This window comes from Balaenoptera acutorostrata, chromosome X (assembly GCF_949987535.1).
Source record: "Balaenoptera acutorostrata chromosome X, mBalAcu1.1, whole genome shotgun sequence".
NCBI lineage: Eukaryota > Metazoa > Chordata > Mammalia > Artiodactyla > Balaenopteridae > Balaenoptera > Balaenoptera acutorostrata.
The window spans coordinates 132,088,594-132,114,445 of NC_080085.1; the positions used below are offsets into that span (position 1 = coordinate 132,088,594).

The following is a 25,852-nucleotide window of genomic DNA, read 5'->3' on the forward strand; positions in this document are numbered from 1 at the left end:
GATCATGTCTGTGCTGTTTTTCTACATCATGAGGTATAAACAGATGGACCCGGAGAACCCGAACAATGACAGATTCGTCCTCTCCAAGGTAAGCTGGCATGGGAACCCATGCTCAGACACTTGGTTCCTGAACTCATTTTAAAAGCCACCATGTGGCAACAAGACCTGAAATGGCCTCTGTTTATCCTTTTGGTGCTTCTCTCTTTGCCTCATGTCTTCATCTGTTCAGGCTGATATAATAAAACATCAAAGACTGGGTGGCTTATAAACAATAGAAATTTATTTCTCACAGTTCTGGAGGCTAGAAGTCTAAGATCAAGGCACCAGCATGGTCATGTTCTGGTGAGGGCCCTGTTCCTGGTGGCAGACTTCTCACTGTATCCTCGTGTGATGTAAGGAGAAATGGTCTCTCTTTTATAAGGGCATTAACCCCACTCTTCAGGGTTCTGCCCTCATGACCTAATCACTGCCCAAAGACCACTACCTCCTAATACTATCACCTTGGGCCTTAGGTTTTCAACATAATGGATTTTGGGGAGGGGGCACAAACATTCAGACCATGGCACCTCATAAAGATCTAAAAGGTGTTCTAGTGAGGACTGCGTGGTGGGAAGGATGACTTGCGGCAGCTGGCAGTCCTTCTTTTCCTTTGATGGTGCCTCACTTTACCCCACCTAGCACTAAAGCCCCCCTTGTCAGGGTCATGCTGCTCCGATCCTCTGCCACCTGGGTAGAGGAGGGCCACATGAGTGAATCCGACTTGTTGAGCTCGAGGAGCGTTGAGCTTGATTTGGAGGGATGTCCCACCCGTCAGTCAGCTTTCTCTTCCATTTCCCTGCATATCTGACCTGATACCAATAAGGAGTTTCTCATTAGGCTAGCTATAGTACGAGATAACCTCATGACACTGGGGGACAGGAAAGAAAAGAAATATTAAAAGCAAGGTCGATCTAGAAGAACAAGCAGCTCTTTTGATGCTGTCTGAAAGTTTGCTGTGTTCTGAGCAAAGCATTTAAAGCTCAACTGGTAGAACGACATGTGCAAATAGAAACCCCAAATCTGGGCAGCGGGAAGTAAAGACAAAGGCAGAGTATAGGCAGAGTACCTGGAGCCGTAGTTATGATCCTTGCCTTGGTGTCTAAAACATAATCTCAAATGAGGTTTGGCAAAGGATAAATAAAACGTGTGTGTAGAGGAAGAGAGATGAAGCAAACGAAGTCCATTAGTAATAGTTGACAAATTTAGGTAAAGAGTATATGGAACTTCATTGTACTATTCGTACAACTTTTCTGTAAGCTTGAATTTCCTTCATCATAAAAACTGAATAACTATAGGTGTACAAACAAAGTATGGGTGTTTAGAGCTTTACTTTAAAAAAGGGAAAGATGTGGGAATTCCCTGGTGGTCCAGTGGTTAGGACTCCACGCTTTCACTGTTGGGAGCCTGGGTTCAATCCCTGGTCAGGGAACCAAGATTCCGCAAGCCGCACAGCACAGCCAAAAAAAAAAAAAAAAAGATGCCTAGACTATCCCATAACCGCTGCTATCATATAATCAGAGTCATTGGCCTTAGAGGGATAGAGAGACTTTCTGGCGTGTAGCCTCAGGCTGGGCTCTACTCATTTGCCAGATTTGTGTGTTCATCAGACTTACACAGCAGATAAAGTTTGAAGACAAGAAAAAACACTCAGGGGACTTCCCTGGTGGCGAAGTGGTAAAGAATCCACCTGCTGGGCTTCCCTGGTGGCGCAGTGGTTGAGAATCTGCCTGCCAATACAGGGGGACACGGGTTCGAGCCCTGGTCTGGGAGGATCCCACATGCCGCGGAGCAACGAAGCCCGTGTGCCACAACTACTGAGCCTGCGCGTCTGGAGCCTGTGCTCCGCAGCAAGAGAGGCCGCGATAGTGAGAGGCCCATGCACCGCGATGAAGAGTGGCCCCCGCTTGCCACAACTAGAGAAAGCCCTCGCACAGAAACGAAGACCCAACACAGCCAAAAATAAGTAAATTAATTAATTAATTTAAAAAAAAATATATATATATATATAAAAGAATCCGCCTGCCAATGCAGGGGACACGGGTTCGAGCCGTGGTCTGGGAAGATCCCACATGCTGCGGAGCAACTAAGCCCGTGCACCACAACTACTGAGCCTGCGCTCTAGAGCCCACGAGCCACAACTACTCAGCCCACGTGCCACAACTACTGAAGCCCGTGCGCCTAGAGCCCGTGCTCCGCAACAAGAGAAGCCGCTGCAATGAGAAGCCCGTGCACCGCAACTAGAGAAAGCCCACATGCAACAACGAAGACCCAATGCAGCCAAAAATAAATAAAATAAATAAATTTAGTTTAAAAAAAAAAACACTCAGGAGCATAGTCCATCTTGGCTCTGGTTGGGAATGGAGTAAATGGACTCGCTAGAGGCCGAGAAGCCAGGGTCTCCATAATCTGTGCTCCCGGGGCAGGAGTGTCTATGTAGACAGCTGCATGAGGAGGCCGCTTGCTAAGGCCTGGCCATGGCACTGACTGAGGTGCTCATGATCTCTCCGTCCACCACCCAGGCCTTAGTTTTTGTTTTATCAGCTCTTTTGTTTTCTTTAGCCAAGGAGGCTTGGGAAGTAACCAAAAAGCCTTCTTGTAATTTGTTCTTGAAGCACACTTTGTGTCAGAACAAAGATGAGAAGTACCACCTGGAAGAGAAAGCTTTCTTTCCTGGGTGCCCTCAGCAGCTTGTGTGCATCTTTATTCTTGGCCCCTCAGTTGTGAGTGTCCCCCCCACAGCGAAAGGATTCTTAGGAAAGGAAAGGGAACCCATGTGGGCGTGCTTCCACCATGCCAGACATCATGCTGATGCCCCACCAATCTTCTCAAGTAATCCTACAGCCTCTTGCTTCCTGAACGGGGCTTTCCTCACCATCATACCCAGAGAGCAAAGCCTTATGGAAGTGGGCTTACTTGTCCCCTGCGTTAAAGCTGGGGGGAAGTGGAGTTGGTCTGAGTGTAGAGCGCAGGCTCACTCCAAGGGCACGTAAGGCACCTGGGAGCCAGAGCTTGTTACAGGAGTAAAATAGGAGCTGTAGGGAGAAAGACTAAGCTAGCGATGTTGTCAAGAGAGACTTCAGTGGGACAGTTCTCGGGGCTAGAGATGCAAAACAAATCTGTGAGGGCACAAAGCACGTAGAGAAAGTTAAGGAAGGTCAAGAGCCCCAGGAAGAGCAGAACAGTAGGGTGGAGCAAGACAGGAGAGGGATCTGAGACTAACAAGTACCATCCACTCATCCGTGGTAGTGACAACACAAACCAGTCTCTGAATGGAGCTGACATCTGAATGGAGGAAGGGGGCAGACAAGAAACAAACCCAGAAATAGCATGTCAGATGGGGCTGAGTATCCTAGATCCAAGGGAAGTGGAGGGCAGGTACTAGGTGAAAGAGATGGTCCAGGAAAGCCTTGGTGTTGACATTTGAGCAGAGACTTGGAGGGTGTGAGGGAGTGAGCTGTGCCCTTATTTAGGCACAAGCACTGAGCACTCGGGGGAGAGGGGGCCACACGTGCTAAAGCCCTGAGGCAGGCATGTGCGTGGCGGGTTCAAAGGACATCCAGGAGGCCAGGCACCCGGAGCAGTGGGAGGTGATGGGGGTCTGGAGTGAACAGGCCACTGCAAGAACTTGAGCTCTACTTGACGTTAGATGACAAGACCTTGGACAGTTCTCCGCAGCGATTGAGGGGCGGGCTTCGGTTTTATCGTGCTCCGCCTGGTGGCTGTGTTGAGAACGACTGTGGAGGGAAGCAGGGAGGCCACTGCTCTGACAGAGGCAAGAGATGTTTGTGGCCAGGCCAAGATGGTGGCAGCAGAAGTGTTGAATAAGTTCGCTATCTCTTGAGAAGCTTGGGAGCGAGTGAGGCCTCAGTGCAGCAGACCTTTGGCACTGGCACCACCTTGTGGCCCTCAGAGGGCCACACTCTCTCCGTGGGACCGTGATAGCCTGTGCGTACAAGCAGGTCAGTGGGGATAAATGGAGTGGTGGTAGAAAGTGACTTATTTCTAGCATAACCTCCTACATCACCACTTCCCAAATCTCAGTTGACTTGAGTTTTACAAACCAGGGAAATTGAAATCTTCTTCAGTGTTTCTAGTTTCTGTTTAAGAGTCCATATTCTCCAAAAACATTGAACATCTGGTCTGTATACAGCTAGATAAAAGGTCTTGTGGAAATGGCAAGACTTCTGCTTATGTTTTTTTCTGCTTTGCTCTTGGGCTCTGTTTAGACTGCTGTGTGCAGAAGCTTCCCACTTCTATGTTGTCAGAGCTCCAGTTGCCCTCACCAGCTGCATGGATTACCTGAGACTCTGTTGTCTTTGTGACGTTGATCTGACACTTTGAGGTGCATGAGGGTGTGTAGATTCATTTGGTGCTTTCTCTTACAGAGTCTGTCGTTTGTTAATGTGGCAACTGGATGGCTGGGGGAAGGACTGGGGGTCGCGTGTGGGATGGCATATACTGGCAAGTACTTTGACAAGGCCAGGTAAGGCGCTTACCCAGAAACCACTTAACTGTTCCCACCCCACCCCACCCCCAGCACTTTGGCTTTATTTATCGCTTATTAGTTTGGGAAGACAGTGATTGTGTTAAAAGTTCAGGTTACCAAGTACTCAAGGAGTAAAAAGAAATCATATTTCATGAAGCGGTTCTAGCATCTCCTGTTGGGTTCTAAGTGCTGCCTGCAGTATAGAAATCAGTTCATTAGGGACTTCCCTGGTGGTCCAGTGGATAAGACTCCGCACTCCCAATGCAAGGGGCCCAGGTTCGATCCCTGTTCAGATAACTAGATCCCACATGCATGCCGCAAGTAAGAAGCCCACATGCTGCAACTATGAGCCCACATGCCACAACTGTAGGATCCCGCATGCTGCAACTAAGACCCGGCACAGCCAAAATAAATAAATAAATATTTTAAAAAAGAAAGAAAACAGTTCATTAGGATTCAAGTCTAAGTTTTTTTAAAACATTTATTTATTTACTTGTTTGTTTATTTAGCTAGCTAGCTAGCTGCGCCGGGTCTTAGTTGCAGCATGCGAGGTCTTCAGTGGTGGTACGCAAGGTCTTAGCTGCAGCATTGTGGGATCTAGTTCCCTGACCAGGGATCAAACCCGAGCCCCCTGCATTGGGAGTGCGGAGTCTTACCCACTGGACCACCAGGGAAGTCCTAGGATTCAAGTTTTTACTAAGAGAGACATCTTCCTGTTTCCCATATCTCAGTGAGCTTCACTGTAGAGTGAACAGATGGTGTATTTGCCTTTCCATTGGGGACCCTTACATGTTAATCAAAGGTCTCTTTTTCTGGAATGGTCCACCTTCCTGAAGACAGGCAGATCCATGCCTTTCTTGCAGGGGTGTGTGCCCAGGTGCTGCTGATGTAGGAGCAGCAAGATGGGGGATCCTGGGGGGCTCAGGGTTGGCCATGATGGTGTGCATGTTCTACTCCCATGGTTCACCCAGGGTGCCTGAGTCTGCAGCCCCTCGGTCCCAGGTTCCAGCCCAGGTGGCCCCTCTGGAGGCACTTTGTTGTGCTTCCTCCACTGTTGACCTTTTTCATCTCTCACTGTTGCCTCTGTTAGTCCCTATCCTGTGGTTAATCACTTTTTTTATACCTCATTTATAGCATTTTGGGGGGGGTCTGGGTTGTGTTTTAGTGCTTTAAACATTTCATGTTTCTGCTGCGGAGGAGTTTAATATTTGTAACAGAACATACGCTCCTGAGGTAGGATGTTTTGATTGTTATTATTGTATATAAATTTGTAAGATCAGAAATAGAAGGTGGCAGTGCTTAACATGGAGCTTATCAAGAAACCATATATGTAAATGTTTGGGCATTTAAGGGAGCTGCCTTCTCCCCATCCGCTCTTATTCGTCGGGCCCAGGGAAGTGGCAGAAGAACGTAGAAATTACTTTTACAGCTAGAATGAGAAGACTAGCCAAAGGTGCAGCCCATGTCGTGAGGCCCAAGCTTTTAAAGCTGTGTTTCCTCAGCTGTGGAATTTGGGCAGCGTTGACAGGGAAAATTGTCTTAGGTCTGAAGCAGCTGCTTCTGTCTCCTCCTTTGTTTCTCTCCATGAAATATATTTGCTCGAGCTGCCCAGAGGAGCCCCAGGCACGGTCCTAACGTCTCTCGGCTTGCCCCAGCTACCGGGTGTTCTGCCTCATTGGAGGTGGCGAGTCCTCGGAAGGCTCCGTCTGGGAGGCCATGGCCTTTGCTTCCCACCACAGTCTGGACAACCTCGTGGCCATCTTTGACGTGAATCGCCTGTACCACAGCGGCACCCTGCCCCTCAAGCACTGCACAGACGTCTTTCAGAAGCGCTGTGAAGCCTTTGGGTAACTGTCCTGTTTTGTGGCACCTTCTTTCCGCCCCATCCCCCCTTCGCCTTCTAACCTGGCCCACTTCTCGCTTGACAGGTGGAATACTTTCGTGGTGGATGGCCGCGATGTGGAGGCACTGTGCCAGGTGTTCCAGCAGGCGGCTCAAGTGAAGAGCAAGCCCACTGCTATAGTTGCCAAGACCTTCAGGGGCCACGGCATGCCACGTAAGGAAGTGTTGCTTTTCTGCTTGTGGTTGTCAAAAACCTCTGCCTAGCATATGAGGTGGAGGGAGGCTTAGGCTAGCTGGGCAGACAGCTGACTTCACGCACAGTGATTACGCCTGTGACTTGCGCCCAGCGCTCTTGCTCTTTCTCATGCTTGTAGATAGCAGATCTGGTTAGGGCAAGGGGGAGGGAGCCCAGACCCCCAGCAAGCGAGCGCAAGGGAGCGGCTGAGAGGATAGTCCCTCAGTTAGAGGACCAGCAGGGAGCCATCTCCACGGGAGTTCAGAGCCAGAGGGGGGCTGAGCGTGAGCAGATACGTAAACATGAGTGTACGTGCCTGCGAGCGCCCTAGCCTGTGCCCACGCTACCTGGGAGGACACACAGGCCACTAGTAAAGCAGCGCCTCTGGGAAAGGTAACTGTGGAACTGAGGGTCGGGGAAGGGAGGGGGTTTTGAAAGTCTTAACTTCTTGCAGATTTCAAAGTGGACCTCTGAAGTTGTTCATCTCAAGTATAAATAGTTGCAGTAGGTGTGATCCCTGGTGTGTTTTTAGTGTTGACATTTTAGAATAAAACTCTTCTATGACTCCTTCTCAAAATACAGTCTTATTCTGGTACCCCCGTTCAGTAAATGACGACTGGACCAGTTTGCTCCTGGCAGAAACCTGGGTATTGTCCTTGCCTCCACCTCTCCCTTATGTGCCCCCTACACACATACCCAGTCTTTCATCGATTCTGATTGATTCTGCTCCTGACGTACGTCTCAAGTCTGTTCGCTCCTCTCCATCTCTCTTGCCCAGGCCCAGTCACCTCTCCCTAACTGCAGTCTCCCCAAGCCAGCCCCCACATGACTGCCGTGGTGATCTTTCTACAACATGAATCTGATCAGTCACCATCCCCCTTCCAAACCCGTCAGTGGTTTCCCATCTTGCTTTGGACAGAACTCAGACTCCTTATACCCATAGGATCCTCCATGGTCTGCTCTGCCTGTCCAGCCTCATCTCCCTCACTCTCCCCTCCATTCACCAGCACATGGGCCAGTGGCCCCCTCAAGAGCCTCTCGGCCTTTGTCAAGGCTGTCTCCTGCAACTGCAGTACCATGTCAGGCCCCCTGTGCCAGCTTTTTACTCTGTGGCTGACATCTTTTCCATCTGGATGTCTTTCAGATGACCAAATAGGAGCTCATTAGATACTTAGGGAATGAATGTGTTTTATCCATTGGGTTGCAGAAGTTGAGGATTCAGAAAATTGGCATGAAAGGCCAATGCCAAAAGAAAGAGTGGATACAATTATCAAACTAATTGAGAGCCAGATACAGACCAAGAAGAAGCTTGACCCAAAACCCCCTGTTGAAGACTCGCCTCAAATCAACATCGCAGATATAGAAATGATCTCTCCACCTGCTTACAATGTTGGTGACATGGTAGGCAAACTGCTTTTTTCTCTGCTTTTCCTAAATACAGAGGACTCTGTTTACTCTGATCTCCAGGAATGAACAAATTGTTAGGTGATGTGGTATTTAACTAAAGATTATAAGCAATAAATATGGATTTACCTTCTCTTTTACTGTTTCTGATATTTATTCTTTGATTTCAAACTTAACTCAGGTCTGAATTTTCTTACCAGTCAGTCACTACTTATTTGTGTCCAGTGCTGTGCAACTTTTGTTTGCTTCTGTGTCTACTCAAAGGATGGGGGCCTGGCTGGATTGATCTGTTGGGCTTATTCCCTGGATTACACAAGGAAACACACCAATTCATCAAAGACCAGTTCTTCAAAAAGGAAACAAATTAGGCACGAAAGGCTGAACATAAAACCTTTCTGCTTTTTGTTACCATTTTTGTATTCAAAGTATGCAGGGTCTTCACAACCTAAGGAAATAAGGTGGTGAGCCTGGGAGGAAGGAAATACTTATTTATTTGGGGACATTTTGAGTGTTACTTACGTTTTCTTAGCCTGGTAATATGGGTTTAAAATAAATGAATTGACTATTTGAGAAATTAGAAAACAAATTTAAAAGCAGAAGAACGCTATTAATAAGGGAAAAGTACATATAAACAGAGGCTACTTTGGTAATATGTGTTAACACTTTAGCTGTTCACACCCTTCAAACTAGCAGTGCAACTCACAGGAATTTATCCTACAGAAACACCTGTGCAAGTGTGCAGAATAGAATGAATGTCAATTGCAGCATTGACTATGATGAAATGTTTATGTCTGGAAGGTAGGTGGGATTATGGGAGCTTTTCATTTTTTGAAAGAAGTGTATATATTTTACTAATAGGAAAAATTAAGGAAACAGGCCAGTTCGTAAAAAGTTAATGAATTAAAGAACAAGAAGTCACATTAATACACAAATCAAAGAGTTGGCTCTTTGAATTACTAATACAGTAGACAAACCATTATCTAGCCTACTTAAAGAGATGAAAATCATAAATGAATAAAATTAGTCACTAGAGGAGATAACCACAGATGCGGAAAACAGAATTTTGAGAAAACTATGCTAATTGGTATGAAAACCTGTAAAAAAAAAAAAAAAAAAAAAAAAAAAAAAGGACCTCTTTTAGGAATACATAAAATACCAAAATTGACTAAAAAGACACAAAACACTTAAGTGGATCAACAGCCATAGAAAAATTTGAGAAAACTGTCCAAGAGTTGTACCTCCAAAGTGCCAGGCTCACTAAGTTGCAAGAGTGACTTAATTTTAACCTTCAAGGAATGGGTTAATTCCTAGGCTATTTCAAACCTTCTTGAATATGGAAAAAGCCATTTATGAAGCCAAAATGTTATAATGCTAGCCCAAAGGAAAAAACTACAGGCCAACCTCACTTATGAATATTGATGTAAAAATTCTAAATAAAATGTTCGCTGGTCTCAACTCAGTACCTTAAAGAGGTATATGAATCAGTGAAGTTCAAATTAGTAATGCATATCATTCCCCAGTATTAGGAGGGGGGAAATTATGATCATTAACAATTAAAGACTCAGTCCTGACAATGAAAAGGCAAGCCTATTTGCAGGTGGTAGAGTTGTATGTCTGGAAAGCCCAAGAGAATCGAGAGAAAATGGTTAGAAATAAGAGGAGTCCAGAACGAGAACTTGTAGCAAAACTAATATACAAAGATTGATTCTTATATTAATAAAATGGAGAGATTATCCCTTTTACAATGGCAATGAAAACTAAAATAACTAAAAATAAACTTAAGTATATAAGGTCTATGTTAAGATACTTATAAAACTATAGCCCTAAAAGAAGCTCACATGCCTTGTATGCATGAGATGCTCACCAAGTATTTGTGAGTAGACCATTGCCAAAAGGATGCCACACAAACCTGTCATTTCCCTTACCTCTGGGGAGAGGAACTGGGAGAGCAGGAGGAAGATGGCCTTTTCACTCGATATCCTTTCATAACCTGACTTTTGTACTCATCTACATGAATTGCCTGTTTTAAAAAATATTTTTAGGAGTGTTTAGATGAATGAACAAAGACAAATGAGGAGGCAAACCTTGTTTTTTTAAATAACAGCTTTATTGAGATAATAAAGCTATATAAAGCTATAGATTTCTATATAATCTACCCATTTGAAATGTACAATTCAATGGTTTTTAGCATACTGACAAGAGTTGTGCAACCATCACCACACTCAATCTTACAACATTTCCGTCATCCCAAAGAGAAACCCTATACCCATTAGCAGTTACTCTCTATTCCCACCCAGCCCCTAGTAACTGCTAATCTACTTTCTGTGTCTGTGGATTTGCCTATTCCAGACATTTCATGTAAATGGGATCATATAATATGCAAAGTTTTGAGTCTGGCTTATTTCACTTAGCACTGTGTTCTCGAGGTTCATCCGTGTGGTGGCAGTACTCCATTTTATGGGTATATCATATGTTTTATTTATCCATTCACCTGTTGCTGGGCATTTGGGTTGTTTCTGCCTTTTGGCTATTGTGAATAATGCTGCAATGAACATTTGTGTACAACCTTTCGTATAGATGTATTTTTCTCTTGGGTATATACCTAGGAGTAGAATTGCTGGGTCGTAGTAATTCTGTTTAACTCTTTGAGGAAATGCCAAGCCTTGTTTTTTTTAATAGAAAAACTCAATATTGTAAGGGTGTCAGTTCTCCCCTAAATTAATCCATAGATTGAGTCCAATCTCAAACAATATCCTAATGGAATTGTTTATTATTTGTATTATGTTTCTAAAGTTCTACATTTTAATATTTACAGTGAGTATTATCAGTTTTATAGTTAAACACTCACAGAGGCATTTGCATTTTGGGAAATGTAAATTTTTAAATCAACTATAGGAATGGGACAGAAGAATAAATTTATTTGGGGGAAATTGATACCCAGTGAGCCAAGTATGGATTTAAAATTGGCTAGCAGTCCTTTTTTATGACCCTAAAGGAGATTATTGGTGAATCACAAATTTGCTTTCTTCATTAAGGTAGATGACAGTTTATAATTCTACCAATTCACCTTCCTTCTAAACCCATTCTAAGAAACTCTACTGTTTAACTTCCAGATAGCTACTCGGAAAGCATGTGGTTTGGCTCTGGCTAAGCTGGGCCATGCAAATGACAGAGTCGTTGTGCTGGACGGTGACAGCAAGAACTCCACCTTCTGTGAGGTATTCAAGAAGGAACACCCTGAGCGCTTCGTTGAGTGTTGTATTGCTGAGCAAAACATGGTATGTATGCTGGGGACATCCATCTTGAGTCTTCTCATTGACAAACAGTGGCCCACCAGACATAGGAGGGCTGCGCTGTGTTACAGTTTTTCTTTCCACTTACAAAAGCAAAGGAACTGGAGGAAAAAAGTGTCGGGGGAAACAAGTACAGAGCAGCCAGGCAGAGTCTGAGGGGTGACTTCCAGGACCGCAGGGAGGGGCTCCAGCCATCTGCCCTCAGGTCTCCAGGCCTAAAGCATGCCCAGCTCCCTGGTAGCTCTAGGTGACCCCACTCTTCCTGCCCTGCCCATCCCACAACCAGGCAATCCTACAACATCCCAGAGGCCAATAGATTGAAAGCTACAAGGGACTGTGGTTTTTCTCTCCACCTTGTTGCATGGGGCCTAATATATCCTAGATATTCAAATGTTGCCCTAATTGCAGCCTCAAGAACGTCAGTAGTGCTGTGGCCTTAGGTAGAGCTGTTCTGCTTCTCTGTGCTTCAGTCTCTTCCCAGGATGACATTCGCGCAGGAGTCCCTTATGCATGCACGTATCCGCACACACTCCCCTCGAGAGAGAGAAAGGGGTTTGTGCAAGTAAACGCCTTGACTTGTAAAGCTCTGTGCCACTGCAGAGGCCAGCGCACATGCACCTTCACATCGTAGAGGCCAAAAACAGCACTGGCCAGAAATCTATGGGCCAGCAGGCCTTACGTGACCACCAGAGAGATTGTATTTGGCACAAGTAGTATTTACAAATATTTTAAATTAGTTGTCAGCTTTTTTTTTCTTTTTTTTTTTTTTTCTTTTTTTTTGCCTGTACCATGTGGCATGTGGGATCTTAGTTCCCCGACCAGGGATCAAACCCGCGCCCCCCTGTGTTGGAAACACGGAGTCTTAACCACTGGACCGCCGGGGAAGTCCCAGTTGCCAGCTTTTAAAAGTCAGGAAATTTTATATGGAATCCAAATTTCTGGATTCTCTTGAAGAATGGGAAGATCTGGCAACATTGGGACGACATTCCTTCCTTCCTGCCACCAGTTAGCTGGAGCCAAGCAGGGGCCCCATTTAGATGGGGGTCCACAGCCAGCTCACCATGTCCCTGCGTCCTGCTGGCCCGCTCATTTGTTCACGGTGCTTCCCTGGCCCTGTCAGTGTTGGAATTTAAGCCCCCCTGTTCAGTAAAGTAGGTCATTGCAATTGTAAGAATATGTACATTTTTCTGTGGGTCTCATTAAGCTAAGCTGTTTCCATTTTGAATGGAAAAAAATACAATTCATAATTTTCTGAATTGAGCCACCTATCAAAAAGCTTGCTTCCTAACTCATTGATTCTTTCAGTCAGCAACTGAAGGCAACGAATAAAGCAGCAGCCAGCAAGTGGGTAGCATCCAGGGCTACCAGGTGAAACTGGTGACTACAGTGATAGCGTGACTAGGGCCAGTCAGCAGCAAGGTCTCAGAGGACGTGACGTTTAAGCTGAGACTTAAGTGACAAGGAGTCAGTCATGCGCAGATCTTTGGGGGACGGTATTCCCAGCAGGGGGCCCAGCTAGCTCTGTGGCACGCCCAAATCTGAGCTGTTCAGGGAGCAGAAGGGAGGGCTGCTGTGGAGAACAGCTTGCTGGGGGGAGCGGGGGAGGTGACAGGAGATGGCGACTTGGACCAGGGCAGCAGCTGTGGGGTTGGAGAGGAGCAGACTCATCCAGAATCTGCTTTGCCGGGAGAGTCGGCAGGATGCCATGGGGTAGGTGTCAGGGCAGGAACCAAGGCTGGCGCTAGGGCAGAGGCCAGAGCACCTGGGAGCGGAGGAGTGTTGCTTCCTGAGATGGACAAGACTGGGGGAGGAATGGGTTTTGGGAACGCAGTCAGGAGCTCTCTTTGGGCCCTGGGGTAGGGGGGTCAGGGTACCTGTTAGACTGGGGATGGGGGTGCCAGGTAGCTTAGAGGATAGATCATTTATCTCCAAATGTGTTTGCTTTCCAAACTGCTGAATGTGTTTTTCTAAACTAGATCTTTTTCTGCCTAGCTTTAAGTTAACATCTAAATTTTTCATCACAGATTTAAGTAGATGCAAAGGATATACTTTCCCGTATATTGAAATTTGTGACACTTTAACACTCAAATCATCCAATTACATGAAGGCTCTTTGTCAGAAATTAAATCCGTTTTTCTACTTGAATTCTTATTTCCGTTCTGCTTCCCCAAATATATTTATGCATGAAGGCCTTTTGTTGACAGTTCTTTTCTGCAATAAAAATATGCATATACATTGACAGTTTTTAAAAATTTTCTTATGTCCATAGGCCTTGGAGCATTACAATTTGTTTTCTTCTAGATTGAGCTACAGTTATAATTATTAGCTTGTGTAGCATTGGTTAAGTACACTTAAAGCTAGAATGAGACAAGTTTCAGAACAAAATCTATTCGTATTTTAATGATGTAAGTGCCAAGAAACCTTGTTTACATAAATAAGGTGATGGGAAGGGAAAGAGTTTTGTTGCGGCAACATCATTCAATTCATTTGAATTCCTTCCCAGTTATAAGCCAAAAATGACACAGTGATCTTTCATGTTAAGTTGTTGGTGGAAAATTATTTGTAAAGGGTTGACAGTTACATTAGGTTCTCTTTCAGTTTTGTTAAAAGAATTGGAAAACCCCTGACTTAAAAAAGAATTTGTTATCCAATCTTTTGAGTTCTGTAGTTTCTCAAGGCTGCTATGATTATTTCGAATTGTCCTTTCTGTTTTGATCCGGAGCTCTTACACTCCAGGGTGTTGCCCAACTGAAGGACCCAATGAGGGTGAGAGAGCGCCTTTCGGCAGTCAGTGACTGGGAGGCGATTATCAGGGAGACAGTGGGAAGTAGGCCCTGGGCCCTTTTGCTGGCAGACGGACATGGGAGTCAAGGATCTTGACGTTGAGACCAGCCACAGCCATGTGCCCCTTGGACGGTCTTTGTTTACCCCAAGATGTTCATCTTCTACTTTGAAGCCTGCCAGGGTATGTGAGCCTGCCCTTCCAGCAGAGGTGAAGAATAGAGAGAGAGAGGCGTGGTTAGCATCAAGCACATCAGACTGACACAGTGGGACCATATGCTGGTTCCCTGTGGAGGGGGCAGATGAGGAGGAGTGTGGCCCGAGGCCCAGGACTCAGTCTAGGTGCGCCCCCCAGCAGAAGCGGCCTAGGCAGGGTCAGCAGCGTTCAGTGAGACGGCTGGTCTGTAGTGCTGGAGGCACCTGAGAGGCCAGGTAAGATGCAGACAGGGTCTGTAGTGCTGGGCGCTCCTGAGAGGCCAGGTACGATGCAGAGAGGGTCTGAGGTGCTGCAGGCTCCTGAGAGGCCAGGTACGATGCAGACAGGGTCTGTAGTGCTGGAGGCTCCTGAGAGGTCAGGTACGATGCAGGAAGGGTCTGTATTGCTGGAGGCTCCTGCGAGGTCAGGTACGATGCCGGCATGGTCTGTAGTGCTGGAGGCTCCTGCGAGGTCAGGTACGATGCAGGCAGGGTCTGTAGTGCTGGAGGCTCCCGAGAGGTCAGGTACGATGCAGGCAGGGTCTGTAGTGCTGGAGGCTCCTGAGAGGTCAGGTACGTTGCAGGCATGGTCTGTAGTGCTGGAGGCTCCTGAGAGGTCAGGTACGATGAAGACATGGTCTGTATTGCTGGAGGCTCCTGAGAGGTCAGGTACGATGCAGGCAGGGTCTGTAGTGCTGGAGGCTCCTGAGAGGTCAGGTACGATGCAGGCAGAGTCTGTAGTGCTGGAGGCTCCTGAGAGGTCAGGTGCGATGCAGACAGGGTCTGTAGTGCTGGACGCTCCTGAGAGGTCAGGTACGATGCAGACAGGGTCTGTAGTGCTATAGGCTTCTGAGAGGTCAGGTACGATGCAGACAGGGTCTGTAGTGCTGGACGCTCCTGAGAGGTCAGGTACGATGCAGACAGGGTCTGTAGTGCTATAGGCTTCTGAGAGGTCAGGTGCGTTGCAGACAGGGTCTGTAGTGCTGGAGGCTCCTGAGAGGCTAGATACGATGCAGACAGTGTCTGTAGTGCTGGAGGCTCCTGAGAGGCCAGGTACGATGCAGGCAGGGTCTGTAGTGCTGGCGACTCCTGAGAGGCCAGGTACGATGCAGACAGGGTCTGTAGTGCTGGAGGCTCCTGAGAGGCCAGGTACGATGCAGGCAGGGTCTGTAGTGCTGGAGGCTCCTGCGAGGTCAGGTACGTTGCAGGTATGGTCTGTAGTGCTGGAGGCTCCTACGAGGTCAGGTACGATGCAGGCAGGGTCTGTATTGCTGGAGGCTCGTGAGAGGTCAGGTACGATGAAGACATGGTCTGTAGTGCTGGAGGCTCCTGAGAGGTCAGGTACGATGCAGACAGGGTCTGTAATGCTGGAGGCTCCTGAGAGGTCAGGTACGATGCAGACAGGGTCTGTAGTGCTGGAGGCTCCTGAGAGGTCAGGTACGATGCAGACAGGGTCTGTAGTGCTGGACGCTCCTGAGAGGCCAGGTACGATGCAGGCAGGGTCTGTAGTGCTGGAGGCTCCTGAGAGGCCAGGTACGATGCAGGCAGGGTCTGTAGTGCTGGAGGCTCCTGAGAGGCCAGGTACAATGCAGGCATGGTCTGTAGTGCTGGAGGCTCCTGAGAGGTCACGTACGATGCAGACAGGGTCTGTAGTGCTGGAGGCTCCTGAGAGGTCAGGTACAATGCAGACAGGGTCTGTAGTGCTGGAGGCTCCTGCGAGGTCAGGTACAACGCAGAAAGGGTCTGTAGTGCTGGAGGCTCCTGCGAGGTCAGGTACAATGCAGACAGAGTCTGTAGTGCTGGAGGCTCCTGAGAGGCCAGGTACGATGCCGGCAGGGTCTGTAGTGCTGGAGGCTCCTGAGAGGCCAGGTACGATGCAGGCAGGGTCTGTAGTGCTGGAGGCTCCTGAGAGGTCAGGTACGATGCAGGAAAGGTCTGTAGTGCTGGAGGCTCCTGAGAGGTCAGGTACGATGCAGGCATGGTCTGTAGTGCTGGAGGCTCCTGAGAGGTCAGGTACGATGCAGACAGGGTCTGTAGTGCTGGAGGCTCCTGAGAGGTCAGGTACGTTGCAGGCATGGTCTGTAGTGCTGGAGGCTCCTGAGAGGTCAGGTACGATGAAGACATGGTCTGTATTGCTGGAGGCTCCTGAGAGGTCAGGTTCGATGCAGGCAGGGTCTGTAGTGCTGGAGGCTCCTGAGAGGTCAGGTACGATGCAGGCAGAGTCTGTAGTGCTGGAGGCTCCTGAGAGGTCAGGTGCGATGCAGGCAGGGTCTGTAGTGCTGTAGGCTTCTGAGAGGTCAGGTGCGATGCAGACAGGTTCTGTAGTGCTGGACGCTCCTGAGAGGTCAGGTACGATGCAGACAGGGTCTGTAGTGCTATAGGCTTCTGAGAGGTCAGGTGCGATGCAGACAGGGTCTGTAGTGCTGGAGGCTCCTGAGAGGCTAGATACGATGGAGACAGTGTCTGTAGTGCTGGAGGCTCCTGAGAGGCCAGGTACGATGCAGGCAGGGTCTGTAGTGCTGGCGGCTCCTGAGAGGCCAGGTACGATGCAGGCATGGTCTGTAGTGCTGGCGGCTCCTGAGAGGCCAGGTACGATGCAGACAGGGTCTGTAGTGCTGGAGGCTCCTGAGAGGCCAGGTACGATGCAGACAGGGTCTGTAGTGCTGGAGGCTCCTGAGAGGTCAGGTACGATGCAGGCATGGTCTGTATTGCTGGAGGCTCCTGAGAGGTCAGGTACGATGCAGGCATGGTCTGTAGTGCTGGAGGCTCCTGAGAGGTCAGGTACGATGCAGACAGGGTCTGTAGTGCTGGAGGCTCCTGAGAGGTCAGGTACGATGCAGGCAGGGTCTGTAGTGCTGGAGGCTCCTGAGAGGTCAGGTACGTTGCAGGTATGGTCTGTAGTGCTGGAGGCTCCTGCGAGGTCAGGTACGATGCAGGCAGGGTCTGTATTGCTGGAGGCTCGTGAGAGGTCAGGTACGATGAAGACATGGTCTGTAGTGCTGGAGGCTCCTGAGAGGTCAGGTACGATGCACGCATGGTCTGTATTGCTGGAGGCTCCTGAGAGGTCAGGTACGATGCAGGCAGGGTCTGTAGTGCTGGAGGCTCCTGAGAGGTCAGGTACGATGCAGACAGGGTCTGTAGTGCTGGAGGCTCCTGAGAGGTCAGGTACGATGCAGGCAGGGTCTGTAGTGCTGGAGGCTCCTGAGAGGTCAGGTACGATGCAGGCAGGGTCTGTAGTGCTGGAGGCTCCTGAGAGGTCAGGTACGATGCAGGCAGGGTCTGTAGTGCTGGAGGCTCCTGAGAGGTCAGGTACGATGCAGGCATGGTCTGTAGTGCTGTAGGCTTCTGAGAGGTCAGGTGCGATGCAGACAGGGTCTGTAGTGCTGGAGGATCCTGAGAGGTCAGGTACGATGCAGGCAGAATCTGTAGTGCTGGAGGATCCTGAGAGGTCAGGTACGATGCAGGCAGAATCTGTAGTGATGGAGGCTCCTGCGAGGTCAGGTACGATGCAGGCAGTGTCTGTAGTGCTGGAGGTTCCTGAGAGGCCAGGTACAATGCAGGCACGGTCTGTAGTGCTGGAGGCTCCTGAGAGGTCAGGTAAGATGCAGATATGGTCTGTAGTGCTGGAAGCTCCTGAGAGGTCAGGTACGATGCAGGAAGGGTCTGTATTGCTGGAGGCTCCTGAGAGGTCAGGTACGATGCAGACAGGGTCTGTAGTGCTGGAGGGTCCTGAGAGGTCAGGTACAACGCAGGCAGGGTCTGTAGTGCTGGAGGCTCCTGAGAGGTCAGGTACGATGCAGGCAGAGTCTGTAGTGCTGGATGCTCCTGAGAGGTCAGGTACGATGCAGGCATGGTCTGTAGTGCTGGAGGCTCCTGAGAGGTCAGGTACGATGCAGGCAGGGTCTGTAGTGCTGGAGGCTCCTGAGAGGTCAGGTACGATGCAGGCAGGGTCTGTAGTGCTGGAGGCTTCTGAGAGGTCACGTACGATTCAGACAGGGTCTGTAATGCTGGAGGCTCCTGAGAGGTCAGGTACCATGCAGGCATGGTCTGTAGTGCTGGAGGCTCCTGAGAGGTCAGGTACGACGCAGGCAGGGTCTGTATTGCTGGAGGCTCCTGAGAGGTCAGGTACGACGCAGGCAGGGTCTGTAGTGCTGGGGGCTCCTGAGAGGTCAGGTACGATGCCGGCAGGGTCTGTAGTGCTGGAGGCTCCTGCGAGGTCAGGCGCGATGCAGGCAGGGTCTGTAGTGCTGGACGCTCCTGAGAGGTCAGGTACGATGCAGACAGGGTCTGTAGTGCTGTAGGCTTCTGAGAGGTCAGGTGCGATGCAGACAGGGTCTGTAGTGCTGGAGGCTCCTGAGAGGCCAGGTACGATGCAGGCAGGGTCTGTAGTGCTGGAGGCTTCTGAGAGGTCAGGTACGATGCAGGCAGGGTCTGTAGTGCTGGAGGTTCCTGAGAGGCCAGGTACAATGCAGGCATGGTCTGTAGTGCTGGAGGCTCCTGTGAGGTTAGGTAAGATGCAGGCAGGGTCTGTATTGCTGGAGGCTCCTGAGAGGTCAGGTAAGATGCAGATATGGTCTGTAGTGCTGGAAGCTCCTGAGAGGTCAGGTACGATGCAGGAAGGGTCTGTATTGCTGGAGGCTCCTGAGAGGTCAGGTACGATGCAGACAGGGTCTGTAGTGCTGGAGGCTCCTGAGAGGTCAGGTACGATGCAGGCAGGGTCTGTAGTGCTGGAGGCTCCTGAGAGGTCAGGTACGTTGCAGACAGGGTCTGTAGTGCTGTAGGCTTCTGAGAGGTCAGGTGCGATGCAGACAGGGTCTGTAGTGCTGGAGGATCCTGAGAGGTCAGGTACGATGCAGGCAGAATCTGTAGTGCTGGAGGATCCTGAGAGGTCAGGTACGATGCAGGCAGAATCTGTAGTGCTGGAGGCTCCTGCGAGGTCAGGTACGATGCAGGCAGGGTCTGTAGTGCTGGAGGTTCCTGAGAGGCCAGGTACAATGCAGGCACGGTCTGTAGTGCTGGAGGCTCCTGAGAGGTCAGGTAAGATGCAGATATGGTCTGTAGTGCTGGAAGCTCCTGAGAGGTCAGGTACGATGCAGGAAGGGTCTGTATTGCTGGAGGCTCCTGAGAGGTCAGGTACGATGCAGACAGGGTCTGTAGTGCTGGAGGGTCCTGAGAGGTCAGGTACAATGCAGGCAGGGTCTGTAGTGCTGGAGGCTCCTGAGAGGTCAGGTACGATGCAGGCAGAGTCTGTAGTGCTGGATGCTCCTGAGAGGTCAGGTACGATGCAGGCATGGTCTGTAGTGCTGGAGGCTCCTGAGAGGTCAGGTACGATGCAGGCAGGGTCTGTAGTGCTGGAGGCTCCTGACAGGTCAGGTACCATGCAGGCATGGTCTGTAGTGCTGGAGGCTCCTGAGAGGTCAGGTACGACGCAGGCAGGGTCTGTATTGCTGGAGGCTCCTGAGAGGTCAGGTACGACGCAGGCAGGGTCTGTAGTGCTGGGGGCTCCTGAGAGGTCAGGTACGATGCCGGCAGGGTCTGTAGTGCTGGAGGCTCCTGCGAGGTCAGGTACGATGCAGGCAGGGTCTGTAGTGCTGGAGGCTTCTGAGAGGTCAGGTACGATGCAGGCAGGGTCTGTAGTGCTGGAGGCTCCTGAGAGGTCAGGTACGTTGCAGACAGGGTCTGTAGTGCTGTAGGCTTCTGAGAGGTCAGGTGCGATGCAGACAGGGTCTGTAGTGCTGGAGGATCCTGAGAGGTCAGGTACGATGCAGGCAGAATCTGTAGTGCTGGAGGAACCTGAGAGGTCAGGTACGATGCAGGCAGAATCTGTAGTGCTGGAGGCTCCTGCGAGGTCAGGTACGATGCAGGCAGGGTCTGTAGTGCTGGAGGTTCCTGAGAGGCCAGGTACAATGCAGGCACGGTCTGTAGTGCTGGAGGCTCCTGAGAGGTCAGGTAAGATGCAGATATGGTCTGTAGTGCTGGAAGCTCCTGAGAGGTCAGGTACGATGCAGGAAGGGTCTGTATTGCTGGAGGCTCCTGAGAGGTCAGGTACGATGCAGGCAGGGTCTGTAGTGCTGGAGGCTCCTGAGAGGTCAGGTACGATGCAGGCAGGGTCTGTAGTGCTGGAGGCTCCTGAGAGGTCAGGTACGATGCATACAGGATCTGTAGTGCTGTTGGCTCCTGAGAGGTCAGGTACGACGCAGACATGGTCTGTAGTGCTGGAGGCTCCTGCGAGGTCAGGTACGATGCAGGCAGGGTCTGTAGTGCTGGAGGCTCCTGAGAGGTCAGGTACGACGCAGGCAGGGTCTGTAGTGCTGGAGGCTCCTGAGAGGTCAGGTACGACGCAGGCAGGGTCTGTAGTGCTGGAGGCTCCTGAGAGGTCAGGTACGATGCAGGCAGGGTCTGTAGTGCTGGAGGCTCCTGAGAGGTCAGGTACGATGCAGGCAGGGTCTGTAGTGCTGGAGGCTCCTGAGAGGTCAGGTACGATGCAGGCAGGGTCTGTAGTGCTGGAGGCTCCTGAGAGGTCAGGTACGATGCAGGCAGGGTCTGTAGTGCTGGAGGCTCCTGAGAGGTCAGGTACGATGCAGGCAGGGTCAGGTGTCCTCTCTGTTTGGCAGCTTCTGGGTCCCTCACAGGGAATGGCAGCCTAGATGAAGGGAAACGGGCAGAAAGTGGGAAATTAGGAAGTGTGCGAAGTTTCCTGTGAAGGAGAACATAGACGAAGGGCAGCATCTGGCGCGGGAAGACAAGGTGAAAGTGAGGGGGGAAGATGGAAGATAGTAGCACACACTTCAGTCATCAGAGAGGGAGAAAGTGAGGGAACATGGGAGTGGAGGGAATGATTGCACATTCAGAGATGCCCTTGAGGAAGCAGGAGAAGGCTGAGGTTCAGCAGGGTGGGCACGTGGGCCTCAAGTAGGTACCGGTCTGCCCCGTCTCCTACTGACACGGCGGGGACGTGGGGACGGGATGGGAGAGCCTCCGTTGTTTACCTCTCTTCCCCAGGAAATGCGCAGGGGAAGCATGCGAAGGGGCAGGGAGAGAGGGGACAGAAGGTAGGGGAAGAGAATAGGAAGGAGACCCACGGTGACTGCAGGGCAGCCTTGAGTGTCTCGAGCTTCCACATCTTGGATTTGAAGGAGCAGGGTCAGCACCGCAGCTCCTCTTTTGTGGCAGCATTCAGGGGACACCGTGGATTTGCCAGGTTTGGGGTTTTCCCAGGTAGGTGCCTGGGGGAGGGGTGGCAAGGTGAGAGGGTGCAGAGTAGAGGTTTCCCTGAGATCCCCACACTCTGTGCTGGGGAACGGAAGGGGCAGTGGTGTCCGGGAGTGTTCTAATTCACCTGCTTTGTGTTGCAGGTGAGCGTGGCTCTGGGATGCGCCACCCGTGGTCGGACTGTTACTTTTGTTTGCACCTTCGCTGCCTTTTTGAGCCGAGCATTTGATCAGATCCGGCTGGGAGCCATCTCTCAAAGCAATGTCAACCTCATTGGGTCCCACTGCGGGGTATCCATAGGTATGAGTTCTCAATGCCGTCATTTTAATCGCCTTCCTCCTTTACAGAGAAAGATTAGCCTGTAAGAGGTTGAACTGCCAGCGTGCTTAAGGTTCCATAATGTTTGATTATCATAACCTCCGTTTTGAAAAAAGCCATGTCATGTTTTAGAAGTTCCAGACACTCTGGGTAACTTTTGAGCCGATCTCTTGGTATTACTGAAAAGTGCCCATTTTTTCTGTCATCGAGAAATAATTATCTGTCCTGAGTGCCTCTTCTTTGTCAAGCCACGTACTAGGTAGAGATTGGGTCACCCTGGCATCACCGAATTGTTTACTGCTCTCTGGTCGCCTTAGTCTAAGTGGGGACAAGCTGCATGGGCACAGCAAAGTGAGCAGCACAGCCTGCCAGGGCTCCCCCAGCCCGAGCAGCCTGCTTGGACAGAATGGGAAACCTCGAGGCGCCCAACACGTGGGCATTAACCGTGGATGGGCTACATGGAAGCTGGGGGAAACACGGGAGCCGGGAGGAGGACCGAGGCGTGTGTTAGCAGTGGATAGAAAATCGGGCGAGTCTGTGAGAACCTGAAGAAGGATTTCAGCGTTGCTGACAGGAGGAGTCTCAGACGGCAGGAACAGCAGAACCCCAGTCCCCGGGGGTTTCTTGCCTGGGAAACGTCCGGGATGACAGAAATGGGGAGTCTAGAGAGACGGGGCACCTGACATTCCTGTGGCGGGGCAGGTCAAGGTAGATGTGGCAGCTTACGCTTGCTGCCAGAACGCTGGAGGGGAGGGCTGGACGTGCGTGTTTGGGTGTCGTCTTGGGGACTTCCTGGGAGAGCAAGACTGGCTAAGAAGTCTCTGGATGGCCAGATGCAGGGGAAGAGAGCAAGGAGGGAGGAGGGCCTGGACAGGGGTCCGGGGTCTCTGCCTGGGGCTGGGTGAGGAGTCAGTTTTAGACTCAGCTGAGTGGAGAAGTGGCTCTAGGTCCAGCCCAGAGGAGCCGGGGTTCTGAGGAGAGACAGTGGTCCCAGGCCAGGCGGTGTACGCGGCGACAGTTCCCTTCCTAGCTGGAAGAGCTAGGCCGCCCTGGTGTACATCGGGCTTTCTCTTTGCACAGAGTCTCTTTCCCCCCCCCACGAAGGCCCTCTGAGTTCCAGCAGCACCCCGAGGGCACCCCAAAGGCTATGTTCTGTGATTCTCAGCTACTTTGAAGGCCATGAGAAATGAATGAGACCATTTGAGTCTGAAAACTTTAGTCTCTTGATGGAGAAGGTAGAAGAGCAGAGAAGAAATGACAGAGTCTGAGGGGGCCTCCTAGGGAGAAGTGCACAGGGCCAGAGACCTGGCGCTCGGGGACGAGTGTTGGGTCGCGCAGGGCAGCAGCGCTAGGACCGTGTGCCAGGGGTTGGCGAGGCTTGGGGCCGAGAAGAGGCCTGTGCCGTGTTGCTTGCAGCGCCAGTTGGGAGCCTCAGGCGGGGCGTGGCAGTGACCTGCGCTGCGCTGGCGGCCACCCCGGTGGCACGCGTGCTTGGCTGACTGGGCGGGCTCACCTTTCCATTGGGCTGTGGCTTTGCTTTCTCAGGTGAAGACGGCCCCTCCCAGATGGCCCTGGAGGATCTGGCCATGTTCCGAGCGGTTCCGAACTGCACGATTTTCTATCCGAGCGATGCCATCTCAACGGAGCACGCCGTGCTCCTGGCGGCCAACACCGAGGTATCCGTAAGGGGGCACTGGCGCCGACAGAAAACATTGCTGGGCTCTGATGCTGCTTTGGTACTGATGGCTTGATTTTTTTTTCCCCATTTTTTTCTCAGCATAAAGAAAATAGATGTTCGTTATAGGAAATTTGGTTGTAGGATTCCTTTTAAAAGTAGAACCATTGCCCCAGAAAAGGGTGATGAACCACGAAGAACATGAACACATTCGCGTTGTAAAAAGCAGTGCAGAAGAATTTCGAACCCCTGACGACCTGTATCGGGTGGGACTTGGGTCAAGAAGAGGGGGTGCTCTGGGGCTCTGAGACAGGGAGCCCTTGGCAGGGCCACGGAAGTGGGTCCCAGCGCCAAGCCATCATGTGCTGGCCTTAGACACAGCCCGCGCAGCTGCCACCTCGTGATATCAGAAAACTGGACAGTTGCCAGTGGGAGGCCACTGCAGACAAACCCTGGGGTCCCCAGCCCTGTCCCGCCCTCAGAAACAGCTTAGAAGGCTACAAGTCTGGCTTCTGCCCTGCCTGCCCCTCCTGAAGTCTCACCCAGGGGCATCAGATGGACACAACCTAACTCCTGTCCAGAACCCAGCCGCAGCAGAGGCTAGGGGACAGAATCTTTACCTTTCTAACCATTCTAGCTAGCGGCCGCCAGACTCACCTCACCCTCCAGGCCTGCACGCACCCATGCCCCTGCACAGGCAAACCTGGGCACAGTTGGGGTGGGTTGTACAAGTTCCGTTCCAAGCATTTCCAACGTGTTAGAGACATGAGTTTCTTTTACTTTTTTCCTTTAAACCTAAGTGGCCTCACACATTGTTCTGGATTTTTCTACGTGCTATATCCGGGACATTGTTCTATGTCCTTGCATGTACAGTGCAATCTCGTGTGCTGCAGGATCTTATTTGTGGGAAGTTCAAAAGAGACAAAGCTGTGGTGACGGAAATCAGAATAGAGGTTGCTTCTTGGGTGGGGAGAGTGACAGGAGAGAGGCATGAGGGAACTTTCTGGGCAGGTGCAAATGCTGTCCAGACTCAGGAGATGGTTACATGGTGTATAACTTATCAGAATTCGGGGCGTGCTCCACTTAAGTAAATTTTACCTTGTAAAAATACACCGAATAGAACTAGTTCATAACATGTAAATGAACAAAAGGAATCAGTGTTCCTAAATTAATGTATGGGTTTATCATGTACGATTTAAATATGTATGTAAATTAACAAATACTAGACATTTGAGTATTCATTTACATTCCTGTTTATATGTTCAAGGTGATAAAAAACGTATTTACATCTTTTTATTGGAGAAATAGTCATGTTATATTCCGGTGTCTAAGGTCCTTCTAAGGATGGAGCGTTCATTACAAGCTGTTGTGACAAAAGTTGTTTCCCATGTGTTTTAGGCTTTCTAGTCAAGGTGAGTCAGCGCTCCTGCTCCACGTTTATGTTCTGTGGAGACACAACCGATCGATTTATATTTGAGAAAGCTTTCCTAAACGGGTGAGCAGGACAGTGTGGAGAGCTCGTCACAGGGCACCCAGCAGGGTCCTTCGCAGTAACCTGACCCCGTGACAGTTGGCCCTCACTCCAGAAGGCACATTTTGTTTTTAGTACAAAGAATTGTTAGGTCCTCCCCCGCTTCTTTTTGAGGTTTATTAGTTGGAAATTTAGTTTGATTTTCTAAACTGTGGCTCTGGTGTTCATTTACACCCTAGGGGATGTGCTACATTCGGACCAGTCGGCCAGCAACTGCAGTTATTTACACCGTATACGAAAACTTTGAGGTTGGACAGGCCAAGGTAAGGCCTTAAGTTCTCCAGTGTCTTCCAGCATCAGTTCACGTGGAGAGCACTGTTCTTAAAGCCAGCGCTAGAGACATCCACAGTTGACGCCTCATTCTTTCTTTGCACTAGTTTAAAAAAAATTCATGACCTTTGCCTGCTTTTCTTCAGGAAGGAACATTCTGCCAATATCAGCCTGAACCGAACTTTCCTCCTTTCTGAAAGGAGTCTCTTTGTTGAGCCCTTAAAGATAAGCTGGTAACAACTTGAAGGCTTTTGAGTTGCTTTGCTGTACCTTATCACAGCCTCAAGCTAAACAAAATAATAGAACCCATTTCAGATGAATAGTATATCTGTTAGGTTCTGGTTTTGCAGGTCCAAGGCCAGGAATATAACAAACAAATATGAACCATCTTGCCTCTGGCCATTGTGTGACCCTGCGGTTGGTTTTGCACATGGATTGTGGCCTCGCCCCCAGGCCTGCTGATAAAGGCTGGCATTGCAAGGTGCCTCCTATCTCCTGTATCCTTGAGAAAGCCCTAGAAGCACAGATTGTTAGCAGCCAGCCATGTTTTGTAGATGAGGGCCAGAGAAAG

At 50.0% G+C, this 25,852-nt stretch overlaps 1 protein-coding gene across 1 annotated transcript in view; it reads left to right on the forward strand.

Moving 5' to 3' along the window:
• TKTL1 (transketolase like 1) overlaps positions 1-25,852 on the forward strand; it is a 29,837-nt gene continuing 3,985 nt past the window's right edge. The window contains exons 1-9 of the mRNA XM_007185521.3: positions 1-88; positions 4,425-4,522; positions 6,181-6,372; positions 6,454-6,581; positions 7,810-8,003; positions 11,120-11,284; positions 21,631-21,787; positions 23,351-23,481; positions 25,191-25,274. Coding sequence (XP_007185583.2) covers positions 5-88; positions 4,425-4,522; positions 6,181-6,372; positions 6,454-6,581; positions 7,810-8,003; positions 11,120-11,284; positions 21,631-21,787; positions 23,351-23,481; positions 25,191-25,274 — 1,233 coding nt within the window. The 5' untranslated portion in view covers positions 1-4. The remainder of the gene's footprint in view (positions 89-4,424; positions 4,523-6,180; positions 6,373-6,453; positions 6,582-7,809; positions 8,004-11,119; positions 11,285-21,630; positions 21,788-23,350; positions 23,482-25,190; positions 25,275-25,852) is intronic.